Source organism: Lynx canadensis, chromosome E1 (assembly GCF_007474595.2).
Source record: "Lynx canadensis isolate LIC74 chromosome E1, mLynCan4.pri.v2, whole genome shotgun sequence".
In the NCBI taxonomy this organism is placed as follows: Eukaryota; Metazoa; Chordata; class Mammalia; order Carnivora; family Felidae; genus Lynx; species Lynx canadensis.
In genome coordinates, this window is record NC_044316.2 from 2,384,593 (window position 1) to 2,400,003 (window position 15,411).

The 15,411-nt window shown below is 51.2% G+C and overlaps 1 protein-coding gene across 1 annotated transcript; it reads right to left on the minus strand.

Annotated features, from left to right (window-relative positions):
- Window positions 1–73: 73 nt before the first annotated feature.
- FXR2 (FMR1 autosomal homolog 2) lies at window positions 74–14,066 on the minus strand. Its single transcript, XM_030295802.1, has 17 exons — window positions 13,948–14,066; window positions 8,133–8,185; window positions 7,696–7,789; window positions 7,216–7,287; window positions 6,949–7,097; window positions 6,621–6,714; window positions 6,020–6,136; window positions 3,426–3,596; window positions 3,150–3,228; window positions 2,705–2,814; window positions 2,393–2,479; window positions 1,860–2,082; window positions 1,494–1,691; window positions 1,201–1,401; window positions 1,011–1,106; window positions 759–859; window positions 74–446 (listed from the first exon to the last, which is right to left on the minus strand). Exons 1-17 carry the CDS (start codon window positions 14,026–14,028, stop codon window positions 351–353), a joined length of 2,022 nt encoding a protein of 673 aa, XP_030151662.1. The 5' UTR covers window positions 14,029–14,066; the 3' UTR covers window positions 74–350.
- Window positions 14,067–15,411: the final 1,345 nt, after the last annotated feature.

Below are 15,411 nucleotides of genomic sequence, written 5' to 3' on the forward strand. Positions count from 1 at the left end.
CCCCCTGAACTGTCAAATCTGGGTGGATCAAGGAGCACCCCGCACCAGCAGGCGGAGAATGGGGGTGTTCAGAGAGATCGGGGCATTGGAGGATAAAGGCACATCCAGTCTGATGGGGAAGGAGAGAGGCTCCCCTCACCCTGGGGGTAAGGGTGGACAAGAGGGAGGGGGGTATGACCCTGTTACACACCCCTCCATGAGCTCCTGGAGGTTGAGGGGGGACCCAAGCTGCTGTGCCACCCCCCTCCCCCCTAGATAAGAGCAGCTCCAGCGCAGGTCAGTCGGGCCTGTGAGGCCATGGTGTTGGGCAGCAAGCGAGATGGAGAAGGGAGGGATGCGGGCTGGAGGTTTTATGAAACCCCATTCACCAAACTACCCAACTCCAGGGGGGCGGAGAGCTCCCCGTTCTCTGAGGGGCCCTTAGGAAGCTTGCTGACAGAGTCGCCCTGGGGAGGAAGTGGGAAAGGAGGGAGGATGGTCAGTAGAAATTCAGGTAAGACATCCCTCACCAGCCTAGTGCTGTGGCATCTGGCCCCCCGACGGCTAGTCCCCTGAGCGGGGGCTCTAATAACTCTTAAAAGAGTCCAGAAGCACCTTAACAAACCTCCCTCTGTCCTGCTCAAACTTTCCACTATTCTAGACGGCGGTCTAGACTCCGGACATCGCTTCCTCTGCGATTTAGCAAGAGGTTCCTTTGCGAATTCCTTGTGCCCGCCCAGCAGAGAAAAGGAAGTGGGCTGAATGTCTCGCCTGCCTACCTTCTGTCCTGAAAGAGAGTCCTCGGAGGGTTTAGTGCGTTCCAGGGGCGGCCGCTGGCGGCTCTGAGACTCTGCTCGGGAGATGTAGTCAGCCACAGTCACTGGGAAAGGCAGAGGACCAAGAGTTTCAGAAGGAACCAGGTGTCCAGCTCCCGGACACCCACCAGACCCCAACCCCCCGTTTTCATACGGTGGGAGGCAGCCCGTTCTCTCAGCTCCGAGGAAGGACGCCGGCACCCAGTGTGAGCTGACCTGGCTGCCGGTCTCCACTGATGGAGCCATCGGTCCTGTTCCCACGGTTACGGCGACGGCGGCTCCGGTTCCGACGCTGGGGTCTTGACTCGTCTTCTGTGGGACAGAGAAAAACCAAGCCGTGCACCCCATCTCCCACACCTCCGTTCCTGCCCAGCTCGAACTCTGAGACCCCAGGCAGAGCCCTTACCCAGGCCATTCTCCGTCATGCTGGGCCCGTCCGATTCCAGGCCTCCGTCCATGACAGTCCTGTCGTCGTCGGTGCGGCGGCGGCGGGAGCGGCGGCGCCTGGCGCTTGCTGGGGGGGGTTCCCCGGGCTCTGAATCAACCGGGGGCTCTGGTTCAGACGTGTCCAGTAGGCTGTAGGGGTTACTGTCTGGATCTTTCAGCACTGGTTACAGGAAGAGGAGGACCTGGTCATCATGTGTCCATCATTTTCCCTTTCGGCCTACGCTCTCGAACCCAGCTGTCTGATACTGGTACCTGAGCTAATAGACGAAGCGTTGTATCTTGTGGTGGGCCGGGGGGCAGGTGGGGGCCCCCTACCCCGGCCCCCAACCGGCCGCCTCCGGCTTTCTTCCCCCCGGGTTGGGGGGTCCCGGTCACCAGGCCCAGCTCTGTTGGGCTCCTCCCTCTTCTCGGACTCAGTCTCAGAAGCTGTGGATGGGTCTGAGCTGGGGCCTGAAGGACACAGCGAGCTTCGATCAGGGTCACTCACCCCACCCCTCCCACTCACAAGTCCCCCAGCCAACCGCACCTTCAATGTGTCCATCGCCCTTCCCTGGAGATTCCGCCCAGACCCCTGCTTCTCCAAGGCCCACCGCTGTTCACCTCCCGCAGCCGTCTTACCGTAGGCGGGACCGCCCGTCCTCCGGCCGCGGCCGCGGCCCCCATAGCTGCCCCCGTAGGTTCGGGTGGTGTGGAGGGAAGAGGAGGAGCTCTCATCCGTGGTATAGCCAGCCTTGTCACTGCCGCCGCTGCCGCGCCCGCTCCCGGGAGGGCGGAAGCCCAGCCCGATCTGGCGAAGCTGTTCGTCAATCTGCAGCCTCTCCAAGCGAAGCTGCTCCACCTCCTGGTTGGGTGGGAGATGGAGAAAGATACCGAAGGGGGAACAGACGTGAGCTCGACGACCAATCCTCACTCAGGCTTCTGCGCCCTGACCGTCCCCATACACCTAATCTCTCGGGAATGCAAGACGGAAGACACTGGCTAAGCAAGGAAGATTCTGCGGTCCAACCCTACAGCCCCAGATCTCCATTCAGTGCTTTCTGTTCTACTCAAGATACAAACTGGGCGTCACAACTGCTAACTTTATCCACCAGTAGCCTTCGTCTCCTTCCTACACCCAGATCTTTCCCGTCCCAGGCTTCCGGCTCGGGTACCTGAAGGTAGGAGAGATGATATTCCAGCAGAGCCTGGGCATTACTGATATTCTCCCGGGTGCCGACAAATATGAAGGGAACCATGCCCTGCGCGGCAGAGAGGACGGGAGGGTTAGGAGGGTCGATGCGAGTAGTAAGTCCACCCTGGCCCCTCCGGAAGCTCAGCCAGTGGGACCACTCTGGGCTCTGCATCTTCTGGAGGACACAAGTCCCCATCCTCCACCCCTAGAGATCCGGGCCCGCGGAGAAGGGGCTCTGCGAACAACCCCACCTACTCCTGGAAACCAATCTCCAGATGCAGACGCCCCGTACCTCCTCCCTGGGGTTCTTCTTGTCATTGTCACCTTCTACGCGAACCCTCACCACACCAGATTTATCCACAATCTCCTGGATCACTTTCCCGTTCTTCCCAATCACTTTGCCTGAATGGGTAAAGGAGGAATTAGGCCTTTTTTTTTTTTTTTTTTTTTAACAGAAAAGAAAAAAAGTAAAAACAGATCAACAGTTTTCCAGCTTCTATATGTGGATTCGGTTTAAGTATTCTCCTGCTTCTAAGTCTCTGGTGAGTTTTCACAGGACAAAAGTTTCGATCCCTAGAAATCTGTTCTTCCATTTCCCTCAATCCTACAAGACTGCTGGCTCTGTCCTTGTGAAACTGGGAGTCCGCAGGGAGGTGCCAGGCCTAGAACCCCTTTAGGGAATCTCACACCGAGCCCCACCACCTGTATTCTTTTATCTGCACACACCCTCAACTCACCAACAAGGTTCCTGGGCACTTGCACGGAGTCCTCAGAAAACTCCAGGTAGCTTCGGGCCTGTCGGCACGCCTCAGGAGTCTACAGAGGGCAGCGGAGAGCAGTTACTCACACAGGGGCCCTGGATCTCAATCGTCTTCCTGCCACCCTCTGCCTTTGGGAAAGCGTGCCGCCACCAAGTCACAGAAGGAGGTGGACAGGACTCAGGCTTCCTTACCACCTCACCCTTTCTTCTCTCTACCCCCAAGCCACCTAAGCAACAGCTGGCTTTTGCTGACCTCCCCATAGATGCGGAAAGTGCAGGTCTCTTCACCCAACTCAATGGCGGTCACCCCAGGTACTTTTCGGGCCTGCTGGATGTTGGCACCGTGAGTCCCAATCGCCAGTCCCATCAGGTCCTCTCGCACCGTGAACTCCTCCTGGAAGGCTGCCGCCAGCTGCTTACTTGTCTGAAAGGAAAAGGCGCTGCCGGATCCCTGGTGGTGGAACCCCACACACCCGCCCCAGGCACCTGACGCTCGGCAAGACTTCGATGAGAGAAAAACGTATGGAAACAAGTCAGAACTACCCCAGATCCACTGACCCCAGGACCTGCACAGAGAATTCGGGAATCTTTCATTCCACTCCTACCTTGCAGACGCCAATGGCCTGGCGGGGAGAGGAGGTAAATGAGGGCAGAGTTTGGCTGGCAGCCGCCAAAGTTCTGGATTTGGCTCTAACATGATCTGGCTATGTGATCCTAAACAAAACACGCTCTCTGCGTCTCTATTCTGTCATCTGCTAAATGATTACACCTGACTTACCCCATTCCCAAACTAGCAAGAGGATTAAGTAAAGTCAGTGAGAAAGGACCTTTCACAAGGTAAATGCAAGGCTAAGGAACTACTGTTACCTTAACCAAACTATTACCAACCCCCAAAATAAAACCCGACAAGTGGAGTAGAAAGCAGGGGTTGAAAAAGCAGGAAAGGAGCCGTGGACCACCACACGACCTCATTTCGCAACCTGCTCTTAGACACCTGGGTACCAGGGCAGGAAGACAGGGAAGGTTCTAGAAGAGGGAGTCCTAGGTAGGAAGCCCCAAACAAGAAAGATTTCTGAAAAGGGACATTCTACTTCCTACTTCCACGACAGATGAGGTTGTGCTACGGCAACGACTTACACTGAGGCAAAAAGAGAAAGCTGAATAAAAGGGACTACATTGGGCGTTCAAAATAAAAGAATTAGGGAGGTAAGAAGAGGATTTACAATGATTTACAAATGTCCTCTAGAGAAGTTTGCCAAGGGTTTTATTTCTTAGACGGCCTGATGAGTACATGGGCACTTGTATTTTTTTCCTTTGCAATGTTTCAAAACAATTAGAAAAAAAAAAAGGCCAAAAAATAAGAGCAATTCTCTCAAAAACAAAGACATGCTCCTATTCTTTTTTTTAAATGTTTATTTTTGAGAGAGAAGAGCACACATGCACACATGAGGGACAGGCAGAGAGAGGGAGGGAGACAGAGGATTCGAAGCAGGCTCCGTGCTGAGCAAAGAGCCCGATGTGGGGCTCAAACCCACTAACCTCGGGGTCATGACCTGAGCCTGGGTCGGACGCTTAACCGAGTCACCCAAGCACCCCTATTTTTTTAATTTAACCTTTAATGTTTTTATTTATTTTTGAGAGGGAGCAAGACAGAGTGTGAGCAGGGGAGGGACAGATAGAGAGGGAGACACAGAATCCAAAGCAGGCTCCAGGCTCCGAGCTGTCAGCAGAGAGCTCCATGCAGGGCCCAAATCCACAAGCTATGAGATCATGACCTGAGCCCAGGTCGGACGCTTAACCGAGTCACCCAGGTGCCCCCTATTTTTTTTTTTTTTTTTTTTTTTTGAGTAAGCTCCACGCCCAACGTGGGGCTTGAACTCACAATCCTGAGATCGAGTCGGATACTCTACTGACTGAGCTAGCCAGGCGCCCTGACGTGCTCCTATTCTTAAGACCTTGCACATATGGCTAACTTAGTATCCGGCACACTTTGCCACACTGATCAATACACCAGGTCCTAGGAGAGTCGAACAGTCTACTTTCGGTCACCAGAGAATCTGCTCGCTGGGACCTGGAGCAGACAGAATTTGTATCATCTCGGGGAAAAGGTGAATTTTTAACTGCCAGTGCTCTGAGTAGCATCCCTGCAAAAGTGAAAGATTAGCATGATCCAGAATTTGCTCAAGCTCAGAGAAAAGCCTCCCCAAAAGCTCAGTTCTCTTGATAAATGGAAACACACACCCACCCTGCTTGTTTAGGACAGTATACTGCCTAAGGAAAGAGAATCTGACCATAAGATATCAGAACTGGAAAAGACCTTGTAGGAATATTCTAGTCTAACTACCTCATTATCACAGATGGAGATAAAGCCCACAGAAATCAAATGATCTGCCAAAGGTCAATATTTGACAAAACAAGACTTGGGATTCCAAGTCCAGTGGTCCTTCCAGCGTACAAATGGTTCTCACATATATCCTGCAAAGCATTTTGATTCTCAGAAGGGATATGGGGGAGGCTGGTGGAAGTCCAAGCCACACCCCCTCTTCTACTTTTAGACAGAGCTGCTCTGATTGATCTGTTTTATGCATTGCGTTTTCAAGTAAAATTTCACTTGATCAAAAGGTCCCACGGTGAAGAAAAAAGTTTGAGAACAACTGTACTATTATAACACGATGGAGCTCTGCCATCTGGAGGAGTCTGGGATAACACGGTAGACGCAAGTTTAATGGCCCAGAAAGACCTTAGTCTTTCTATTCTGTAAACACAACAGCATGAGTGAAGGATGGAGGTGGGACGGGGGGAGGACAACAATACCATTCAGCAGGAAAAAGTGGAGCCAGAACTCACCTCTAGGTGTTTGGTAGCTTCTTCGTTGCGGGACATGAGTAGCAGTTTGGTGCGCAGGCTTCGAAAATGCATATCACCCAACAGGGACGCCCGCTTCACGGGAGCCTCTGTGGTTGACTGGAAGAAACCAATGGAAAAGTCATTTAAAGAAAGGCTGAATACACACTGGGGGAGAGCCAAGAGCTGGGATATCTGGATGCCTGAATATCTAGAAAAGGACAGGTGGTATGAAACGAAGCTAAGGAAGAGAAAAATCATTGTCCGTCTCACAAGGGCCTACTATCTGAGGACCTAGGGGAAGTGATTTTAGGGAGCAAGCAGAGCTGAGAACCGTACAGTCTACTTGAGTCCAAATACGCAAGGGAGGGTCCAGCCCAGATGGCAATACAATAGACAGGTTAGAAAAATAAATGATGATCCTACACGAGGGAAACTAGGGAAACGTGGGCTACCTGGGCCCTCAGGGGTCAGGAACGATAAAGTCTCCTTTGACAAGTAAATATAAGCACCTCTGAGCCCCTTCCTTTCTGCAAAGGAGTTAAAAAGGTAGAAGGAAAAATTGCTAAAAGGGCTTACGTGAAACTCAGGTGGAGTAACTCACCAGAATGAAGAGCTCACTATTTGTGATGTTGAGAAAGATGCAGTTCGCTCCCAGCGCTTTCTTGAACTCTTTATGGACGTTTTCATTTGAGCAGCTGCAGAGAAAGAGAAGAGCGCTCAGAGGCACAGAGCAGAGTGCAGTCAGAGGCTCAGGGAAGAGGGGGGGATGACAAAAACAAGAAAAGACGAAGGACTGAAGTAGAGAACAGGGATGAAGAGAGGAACTGGGAGCAGAAGGGGCTCTGGAGAAGACAGGATGGAGAGCGCTCGGAGAAATCAGGGCGGAGGAGGAATGTCAAGGGGGCCCCCTCCCGACACCAATAACTCACGCCTCTCTCAGATCCTCAGGCACGGCCATGGTCACTTTGAAGAAGCTGCCTTTGGTTGCAAGAGGATTGGGATTGACTGGCCGGAGCCGCTCCAGGGTGACAATCTCATTGTAAGTGGCATCACAGGCAGCATATTCGATGACATAGAACTGGCAGAAAGGGAGAAAGAATGGAGAAGTTGGGGATGACCTGAGCACCTGTCTCCCACCCTTCTGTGACCACGGTCTTTGCCTCAACAGCTCTCCAAGGGCCTCCAAGTCAACTCACATCTCCCTTCATCATCCGCACCCTGGCCAGCCACCAGCCGCAAGGTTCCTGTTCGTTGGCTCGAGAATAAACCTGAAGAAAAGTTGAAAATAAAAGACTTACTGAGGACCATCCCCAAACATCACGAGTTGAAGAAGCATTCAGACACCTGACTGGCGCGCTACGCCAAGACAAAGGAAACTAGAGGAAGGAGCAAACTAAAAATCAGACTATGATTTTACGTGCCGTTACCATAGATGGAGGAAAAGTGACTCCTCGAAACTGGGAAGCCCCTGAGAGTCTGGTTGGACACACAGTGACAGGGAACCGGTGCATTTCACTTTTTCACAGGCCACCGGGCTGGGTGTAGCGGCTCAGCATGGAGAGGGAAGGAGAGCGAACCAAGCAGTGAGGAGCCTAGGGTACTAGTATCAGGGCAAGGGAGATGGCAGAATCCTGGGAAAAGTGACATCTAGAAAGGGTGGGCCCCGTGGCCCTTACCTCAACCTCATCCCCTTCTGTGATCTCTTTATTATAGTCAGCTGGAGGCGGTAGCCGGACGTCCCCAAAGGGAATCTGTCTCTCACTCTGCCAGCTGCAAGGGAAACCGTGACATGAAAGCCATTCGGGCCAATGTGGTTGCCCGTTTTTTCAGGAGGGGGTTATGGCCTCTTCTGGGCAATTGCCACCTTCTCTGGTGATCAGAGGCTAAATTCCAGGTCCTCCTCCATACTGGTGTCTTCTGTCGCTTGCTAGCACCTAAATACTAGGTCAAATGTCCCCCACCCTCACCTGGGATCCACAGAAGTTCACCGCCCCTCCCCCAAAGCCCTGGCTCTCTCCCACCTATTACAGGCCTCATAGGACTCAGCCACCCCTTCTTCTCCACTCTCCTTCTAGGACCCAGTATGCTGCATTCTCTATTCCCAAGGTCTTACTTGTTTTCAAAGAAGATGGTGACAGAGTCTTCATGGACATCCTTCACAAAGCCCTAGAATGGATTTTAGGACAAATTAGATGAAAGAAAGAAAAGAAAGGAAAGAAAGGAAAGAAAGGAAAGAAAGGAAAGAAAGGAAAGAAAGGAAAGAAAGGAAGGAAAGGAAAGGAAAGGAAAGGAAAGGAGGAAGGAAGGAAGGAAGGAAGGAAGGAAGGAAGGAAGGAAGAGAGAGAAAAGAGAAAGAAAATGACAATTTACCACCACTGTGGCCATCAAGGGAACAGAGATATTTAGAGGCCGTTACCTAGAGTATTAGATGGGGACAGAAGCAATCTAAAGATAGGGCCGGAAAAACCTGTACTGGGGAAAAAGTACGAAATGTTGGGATAGAGACAAAGGACATGGTACTGGCATGGAAAGAAAAGTGGCAAAATCCACAAATAAGATGAGACAGAAGTTAAATAGAAGGGGGACAAACCACCTCCATCAGAACAGCTTGGAAACCGATGGTCTAGCATGGCTCCCACAGGGGCCTCCCTATCTGTCTGTCTCCTGTTGTGCTGAGCAACTTGCCAGAGTTCAATTAAAATACCAACAACACTCAGCAGGGCTAAGAATATCCCATGAGACAGTGTGAGGCTGTCCTGGAACACCTAGAGGACATCAGGATCCGCCAAGAGAGAGAAGGGTCTAGCGCCCCGATGCAGCAAGAGACCTGAGCAAACTTGGTGCCTTCGCGGCTGGGTCCTAAGTGGATAATCAGAACACTGGTGTTCAAAACGATGAACACAATTTACAGAAGGAAAAATCGCGACTTAAGTGATGTGAGATTCTGGAATCCTAGACTGTGATACACTGCTATGAATATGAAAAGGATAAAATTCGTAGAAAACCCCAATCTTGAGATCATGACATGGGAGAGGAACAGGGATGACGGACTAGCTGGTCCACTTCCTACTGCCTGTGTCCTCACTGAAGAGGCCAAGGCTGTGTGTTCCCCCATTTTTCTACCTTCTCTCTCGATTTTTCACATACTCAAAATGAGGGACTAACTCTGAAAGTCTAACTGATCAATCTGTTCTTTTAGAATTGAGCTTTTAGTTTCCTAAGAAACCTTTGCCTAATCTAAGGTGACAAAGTTTTCTTATATTTCTTCCTCTGAAGTTTCATAGTTTTTATTTTACGTTTAGGTTTGTGATCCACTTTGAGCTGAATTCTGCATATGGTGCAAGATATGATCAAAAGCCATTTTTTATCCATGAATAGCCAGTTATTTGAACACCATTTGTTGAAAAGACTACCCTTTCGCTACTGAATTGCCTTTTCACTTTAGTTCAAAAATCAGGAAGTGCAAATTAATTTATTAATGACAGAAAGCAGATCCATGATTGACAGGGAACTTTTGGCAGTGAAGGAAATATCTTGATTGTGGTCACGGTCTGACATAGATCTATACGGATATTTAGACAGATATGTGTATGTCAAAACTTGAACAACTATATTTTGAATACAGGTACTTCACTGTTTATACCTCAATAAAGCTGTTTTTAAAAATTAGGGGTTTCAGGGGCACCCGGGTGGCTCAGTCGGTTAGGCGTCCAACTTCGGCTCAGGTCATGATCTCACAGGCTGTAAGTTCGAGCCCCGCATCGGGCTCTGTGCTGACAGCTCAGAGCCTGGAGCCTGCTTTGGATTCTGTGTCTCCCTCTCTCTCTGCTCCTCCCCCACTCATGCTGTCTCTCTGTCTCTCAAAAATAAAATAAAACATTAACAAAAAATTTTTTTTAATAAAAACTTAAAAATTAGGGGTTTCAAAAGGCTAATGCACAAGAACTATTCCCGAGCTTTGTGGCTAGGCACAAAAGCTGAGCTCAGGAGAGAAAATACCAAAAATGCAGACTCGTCTCCCTCAACTGGTCAATCACATTTTACTGTACTGCTGTTTCCTTACAGCGGGAAAAGCGAAATCCAGATTTCACTCTCGATACCGGCTGACCACCCTTCCCTTCTTTCGGCATAGATCTTATGACACCTTCCTACTGTCCAGGGAACTTAGTACTCCCGGGGCTGCCCGGCCTCTTCCTCACCTGTACTTTTCTCTGTCATTCCCCTCCCCAGACAGGTTTTCTCCACTCTTCATTCAGCTCCATCAATACCCACTCCTACTATTCTCCATGCCAAGTCTTCTGACACAGTTTTGCCCCTCAGTTATTTGCCCAAGTCCTTCTTGCCTTTTGGGTCCTCCTCCCATCAGCACTCACACTGCATCTCTGGCTTCCCTCTTCTTTTCTCCCTTTATGAGGGTCTGTCTGGATTTCTAGAGACATTTCAACCAGCCTCTTCTGCTGACTTTATCCAATTCTTTGTCCAAAACGTCCATCTCCAAGCTTGAAAAATAGTGTGAGAGCGAGATCTATTCTCAAAACATTTAGGGATGAGATACAAGGCAGTGGAAGAGACAGAAGAAGAGAACCACTTGTCTTCTCCCTTGGGAAGAGGTTCTCACTCCTAGATATACTCGCCCGCAAAAGATATGCCTACAGCCCTAATCCAGTTCTCCCCCAATATGTCAGGGTTGGCCCTCAGGCAGAAGTAGCAATCCCTGTGTTTTCAGCTACCATCATCCCCAAGGCAGAAACGTAGAGCTCAGAAATGGAGTTTCTCTACACATTACTCAGCAGTTCAACCAAATGCCACACACTCTTATACTTCCAGGGCCTTTTTCCTTCAAATATTCTCCCAAACAAGCTTGCTCCTCGACTTCATATTCCAACCCAGTCTCTGCTCCTTACTCTCACCTGCATCACTGGTCTGTTTTCCTCCAAAGATACCAGTGGAAGAAGGTGAGCTCCCAGTTCTGCTCAGTCCATGCTCATTAAGAAGATAAGCAGGTGAGGGCAGGAGCAGGTGAGTCAATCTCTACAAGGCCAACTAGATGCAAAGATGACTCAATTCGGTGGCCATGGCATATCGTGGCTTTGGCTTATAGGGCCTAGGACCAGACAGAAGAGTGACCCAGGTTTCTAGATGCTTGTTTCCTCAGATGACAAAGTATGCAATTAGCCCTCACCTCCATCCTAGTCCTGGGCTCTTAGAGGAGGGACTTCTGGGAGAAAAGCAGGCAGGGCCTGGGTAAAAACCACAGGTTGAGGCTGAGGATGCTAAATTTCTTGAGAAAGGAATGGAAATTTGGGTACCCAGGCAACGCCTGAGAACTTGCTAACTGTGCCCTGAAAGGTGAACAGACATTTCATCTGAGAGTACAGCTCAGAGAATAAAATACACTTAAGAGCCGGAAGAGAAGACTTGGCGGGATAGCTACAGGAGAAGCGAGGGCCCAGACCCGACCTCTGTCCTAACTTGGAGGATCAACAGCAGGACCCAATTCTAAGACAGGAGAAAGGGGCCTTCCCAAATTCATAATTCTAGAAACATGGTAAACACTCTTTGACCCACACCAAAGTTTGCTGAGTCATGAATATTAAATCAGTAGCAAGGTCAGAATGGCTAAGTATCTATATGGCACTGAAAAGTTGAAGAAAGATTAGTCTGAATTTACGGATTTGTTTGTTTTTAACTGTGCCATGGGGCACAAAATGCTAACGTGGCCCGAACAGAAAACCCACATCACCTGGCTTTCAGCTCAACTGCAAACTCTACTCTCTGATTTCAAAATATCCTCTCCCTGATTCTCCCAAGCCCATCACTGCCACGGCCCACAGTGGAAAAAAGGAAAAACTCAGAGAGAGATTTCAGTCTGACGCTTACACGTGGAGAGGGAGAGGGAAACGTCTCCCTTCCCATTCGTCTCACACAGTTAATCTGAACTAGATACCAATCTTTCCCAGCGATGCTTAGCTCCTATGCTTCCTAGAACAAAAGCAAACGTCGTCTCTCAATCTCAAACACTAAGCATCACTTTTCTTGGAACCCAGAGTTTAGGAGTGGGACAGACCAGGATGAAGGACAAAACAGTGGGGAACACGGGGCTAAAATCTTAGCAGGAAGGGCCTTTCAACAAAGGTAACGCAAGTTTGAAGAAACAGGAGACAAGAGACAAATGTACTCGATCGGAATCGGAAAGGAATTAGAGACTTTTGCCAAAGAAAACAGAAATGCTATGGAGGCAGGCTAGAAGAAAAAGTCCCATGTTAGAAAAGTATGCACAAAAAGATGACAGAAGAGATCTTCTGGGAGTTTCCTTCAGACTTGGAATAAGGTGGTTCCTGGGGGAATACACTGGAACACAGAAGTGGTGGATAAAACGCCAAAGACTGAACTTGACAGGATAAGTTAAGACAGATAAGAGTAGCCAGAGGCACTGACTATAAAGAAATCTGGGGAGGGAGGCCAGGCAGAAATGCACAGGCATTTAGGGTGGGTAACAAAGGCTGCACTGAACTGATCACCTGAAGCTGGGGCAGAAACCTTCCACTACAAGGGCAAATTCGAGACCCTTTCCACCTACACGCCTTCACAGGAGAAGAGCTGGAGAAAGTCATTTCCAAGGGCACGAAGGTGGAGCGATCTACGAACGGAGAGAAGGCACGAAAAGAAGTGAAAGAAAGGGGGCCCTTCTCCAGACCTGTGATGTTACAAGAAGCTATCTCTGCTGTTGCTCCTCAGGGCAAAATGAAAGAAGGCGGGGAAATCAGAAAAGTCTCTGCGGCGACTCCAGGCACAAAAGTCCAAAAGAGGCTCAAAATAACAACAGTCACACAAAGAAAAATTCCTGGGCGGCAAGAGGAGTCTCCCTCTGGCTTAATCTAAATGAGGGGAAGAAGAAAAAAAAAAAAAAGTCCTAGAAAATGGATTCGGAATAAAGAAGGTGGTAGTAAAAGGAGTTGTAAGGAACCAAACAAGGACCCTTTACAACCCCCTTCTCCAAAAGAAGGCGGATCGGATTCCCAAATTGAGAGAGTCGGCCAAGAAGTCTTCCAGAAGTGGAAACCCTTAAGATCTTTAAGGAAAATCCCCACACGTTCCCCACTTCAGAGGTTACAGATGGTGAACACGAAGCCTGCACCCGCCGAGATGCGAAGAACCTACAAGAACGATCTAAAGACATCTGAGGTCAAAATGAGATGACAAAAAGAACCCCATCCCTGTAGAACCGTAGAGCGGCTAGCCTTGGGATAAAGGGGTGGGGTAAGAGACTCGTGAAAAGATGCCACCTTACGGCTAGGAGGGAACTTGACCGGCACAACCCAGAGTTGCCGAGGTCAAAGATAGCAAATGTCACAAATGGATTCCGACCGTTTCTCCTTGGGTTGGGAGCAGAAACGTAACACGAAAGTGGGGTGAGCCTTCCAGGGCCAGGAGGCAGAGGCCTCTGTGAGGAAGATAAAAGGCTCTAATATGGGACGGCCTTCCCAAGGGGGTAATAGGGAAGAAGAAAGAGAATTCTCCATGTGCTTGGACCGTGCGGAAGAGGGGGGCGGGGGGTGGGATGTGATTCAGGTCTAAGGTAGGTCTCCTACTAGGAAACAAGAAAAGTCGATGAGAAGCGGGGAAAATGGGGTCTCCGTTGCGGGGGGGGGGGGGGGGCGGACGCTGATCCAAGCACAATAATGAACACTGATGTTCATTCTCTCCGAGACCGGGGTCAAGAGCAGGTGTAATTAATAGACCAAAAATAGGAGGAAGGGGGTGAACTTCCAGAGGTCTCCCCGGGAGGGCTGCGGGTGGGAGCGTGGGTCTAAGGTTCGAAGGGCCAGGACTTCGCTCCAGAGGCGCGATCCCGCCCCACTCTCCCCCCTCCCTGGCTGGGGGGAGGGCGCCGAAGACCGGTGTCCCCGGCCGGCGCGCCGCCTCACCTTGTAGAAGGCCCCGTTGGAGCCGCGCACCTCGACGGGCAGTCCCGGCTCCACGTCCCCCCCGGAGGCCAGGCCGCCCATGGCGCCGCCGCCGCCTCCGACTGCCCCGGCGGCGGCTGCAGCGGCGGTCTGAGTCCGGGCCGGGCCGGGCCCCCGGCGTCTCCCCGGGGGAGGAGCCGGAGGGGGAGCCGCGGGGGGCGGGAGCCGGGCCGGCCCCACGGCGGCCCTGCCACAGCCAACGAGCAGGGGGCCGGGGCCGGGCCGCTCCCCGTCCGCCGCCGCCGCCTTGGTCTCCGCCACCGTGAGGGAAACGGCCGCCGCCGCCGCTGCCTTCGTCACCTCAGCTTCCGCCTGCCGCCGCCCCCGCTGCTGCCTCAGTCCCGGGACCCGCTGCTGCCGCTGCCGCTCCACGGCCTCCACCTCCCCCTGCCGCCGCCGCCTACTGCGCAGGCGCACCGGGCACCCGCCCGCCGCGCGCGGGGCCCCGAGGGCCACGGCGCAGGCGTCAAGGCTGGCGACCCAGCTCGCGCTCGCCAGCGCATCAGGGCTTCCACACTCCCTTTTGCTCTCTCACGCCCTCTCCTGGTCGCCTCCTTGCGCCTGCGCAGAGCCACACGGCTCTCTTTCTTCCCCCCCCCCCCCCCCCCCGCCCCACTCCACCGCCCACATCTCTTCCTTTCCCCGCCCCACAACACTGATAACTAACCAATCGTGCGGAGGGAGGGGCCGAGCCCACTCAGTCGGATTGGATTTCTGCTGCTCCTGGGCAGGCCACACCCACTTCGCCGCTGTGAGCTTCCCGGGGCTGGGGCAAGTGAGGGATGGGCATGCGCCTGAATGACTGCTTGGTCACTTTCCCCACCTTTGTCTTTCTCGGTGCGCACGCTCCAAAGGAAAAAATAAAAAGAGGAGTCAAAGGAAAAAAAAAAAAAAAGGTCTGGTGCGCGTGCGCTGTGCTTAATCGTCCACAAGCACGTAGCGACTCCTGGGAGCATGTGTGACTCTGTGCTGTAGATTGAAGAGTCGCGTTCTTGCCTGGAGAAGATTCCGATCATCCATATAATGAAAGATTAATTTCAAGGCAGTACCAAAAAGCAAAGGCAACTTAGATTAGCACAAGATTTGGTATCCAAATGCTGAGGATGTTCAAAATAGGAAAAAAATGTTACGGAGGAAGGGTAGTAGAGGGAAAACTCCGGATTCTTGAACTGAGATAGGGAATTTAGTTGCAGAAATAAAGTAGCACAGAAATTAGGATCACGTGTTGTGCATTTGATCAGTTAGCAAGTGTTTATATCGACCTCACTGTGTTCCAACAGCCTTAATAATAAGTGCCAGGGATACAAAGACGAGATGTAGTAGTTCCCCCCCCTCCCCCATAAGGATTTTATAATACGTTGGGGAAGGGACTGACAAGTTTAAACAAATTAACAAGTAAGTGCATCGGGTTCCACTGACGTTTTG

What these genes read in the sequence shown, in the direction of transcription:
- FXR2 (XM_030295802.1), bottom strand. Translation starts at nt 14,028, where the DNA reads ATGGGCGGCCTGGCCTCCGGGGGGGACGTGGAGCCGGGACTGCCCGTC. An exon ending in CCAACGGGGCCTTCTACAAG is followed by an intron (nt 8,186 to 13,947) that starts GTGAGGCGGCGC and finishes AATCCATTCTAG; the next exon opens with GGCTTTGTGAAGGATGTCCA. An exon ending in ACTCTCTTTCAGGACAGAAG is followed by an intron (nt 447 to 758) that starts GTAGGCAGGCGA and finishes CTTCCTCCCCAG; the next exon opens with GGCGACTCTGTCAGCAAGCT.